The 1,836-nt window shown below is 54.4% G+C and overlaps 1 protein-coding gene across 1 annotated transcript; it reads left to right on the plus strand.

Annotated features, from left to right (window-relative positions):
• Positions 1 to 376: 376 nt before the first annotated feature.
• Positions 377 to 1,595, plus strand: LOC109765936 (uncharacterized). Its single transcript, XM_020324705.4, has 3 exons — positions 377 to 930; positions 1,024 to 1,101; positions 1,320 to 1,595. Exons 1-3 carry the CDS (start codon positions 526 to 528, stop codon positions 1,434 to 1,436), a joined length of 600 nt encoding a protein of 199 aa, XP_020180294.1. The 5' UTR covers positions 377 to 525; the 3' UTR covers positions 1,437 to 1,595.
• The last annotated feature ends 241 nt before the right edge of the window (positions 1,596 to 1,836 follow it).

Consider the following 1,836-nt stretch of genomic DNA (forward strand, 5'->3'; position numbering starts at 1 on the left):
CCCTCCGTTTCTAAATATAAGCAATTTTATAAATTTTAATATGTACTACATTTAGATGTATGCACACATATTTTAGACTATAAATTCATTCATTTTGCTTCATAAGTAGTCCGTATTGGAATATAGCTCTTCCTTTCATTCGTTTCAAAAGGAAAAGATACCCAGCACGTCATCCGGCAAACGTTCCCCGAGAACCCCGCAAAAGAGCATCGTCATCATGCATCTATCCATCTCAGCGCCGCCGAAAGCCATCCAAACGAAGACCAGGCAAGGCCGAGACTGCCCTCGGCCATCTTGCCTGCGCCCCCACGTTCCCCACGGGCAAACCCGTCCATCCACGCCTCCACGCCGTGCCCAGAGTTACTAGCCGTTGTTACTAGTCTGAACCCTCTCTCCCACCCCTTCAAATTCGAACCCCCCAAACCGCTCGCGAAATCCCCAAATCAACGCCTCCTCACGGCAATCAATCAAGCAATCATCCATTCACCCCGGGAGAGGCGCGCGCGGGGCTCCTCGTCCACTCCGATGGCGTCGGAGGCCAGGTCCGGGGGCGCGCGGCGGGTTCCGCTGCGGCCGAGGGACGGCAACGCGGCCGCCTCCCCGTCCTTGGGCGGCGCCGCCCTTGCAAAATCGAAGGCGAAGGCGAAGGCGGCTGCTGCGTCTCCGCCGTCGGTGAGGTCGTATGCCGGCAGGGCTGAGGTTGAGAGCAGGGCGGCGGCGGTGGTGAGGGAGAAGGAGGTGTCGCTGGCGGAGGAGCTGGAGAAGGCGCGGGAGCGGCGGGGCCGGCTGCGGGCCGCGCGGCAGGTCACGGAGCGGGCGCTGGCGGAGGCCGACGAGGCGCTGCGGCGGGAGATGCGGGAGTGGGAGCGCCGGGCGGACGAGCAGCGCCGGGTCGTGGCGGAGCTGATGCGCCTCATCGGGATGCCCGAGGTACGGTTCCGTCTGTTTCGATTCCGTTTGGTAGACGTTCTGCCGCTCGATTCTCAAGTTCTGTGGGGATGATGCTGATCGTGGCGGCGGCAGGTGTATGTTCCGGTGGAATCGCTGAGATCAAGGGAGGAGAGGAAGAGGAAACAGGGGACCGCGTCTTCAGATCCTCCGGTAAATGCTCTCTGCTCCCCGTTCTTATTTTCACATCACTGATTGGCAAAAATTGTGCCTGAATCTAACACATGCTTAAATTCATTGAGAAACAAAAATATTCCTGAACTGAATCTCACACGCTTAAAATTCGTTTAGAAATCAGGATCCTATACTGTATTGTTTGCCTGGACGAAATGCTTTTTATTCTGATTCGAAACTCCATTCACATGTTTCAGGGTCCGGTCACAGTGGCTTCAACATTACTAGAGGAAGAAGCCGGAGCAGATCCCTCCGATCAGGGACTGCTGGCGACGCCGACAAGGGAAGCGACAACCGAAAGCAGCAGCACTTGATCCCTTTCTTTGCCACATTGGCCTGTTTCAAATTGTTCTGCGCAAGGCCTCCGAATGAAATCAAATGGCTTGTTTGGTACTATCTGCTTGCGTCCATACATGATATGGGATGGTTTTGAATGTTCAGCGTATAGAGAACTTGTATGAATCGCTCGTCTACACATGACTTCCTTCTCTATTTTTTCTTTCGAGCAAAGGAAAGGAGCCCAGGCTCCGAATCTCATTTTCACGGAACTGAAAAAACAATCACCAAGAAAGGGAGGAAAAACTATCGCCCCAAAACAGCACGCCCGCAGCAAAACTAGCTTGCCGAGCTAAACAGACTCCCCAGGGGACAAAACACAGGGGAACATCACTCTCGGTATACACAAGACAGCCACACCTATGCTCAACAGATCAG

This window comes from Aegilops tauschii, chromosome 5 (genome assembly GCF_002575655.3).
Source record: "Aegilops tauschii subsp. strangulata cultivar AL8/78 chromosome 5, Aet v6.0, whole genome shotgun sequence".
Classification (NCBI taxonomy): Eukaryota; Viridiplantae; Streptophyta; class Magnoliopsida; order Poales; family Poaceae; genus Aegilops; species Aegilops tauschii.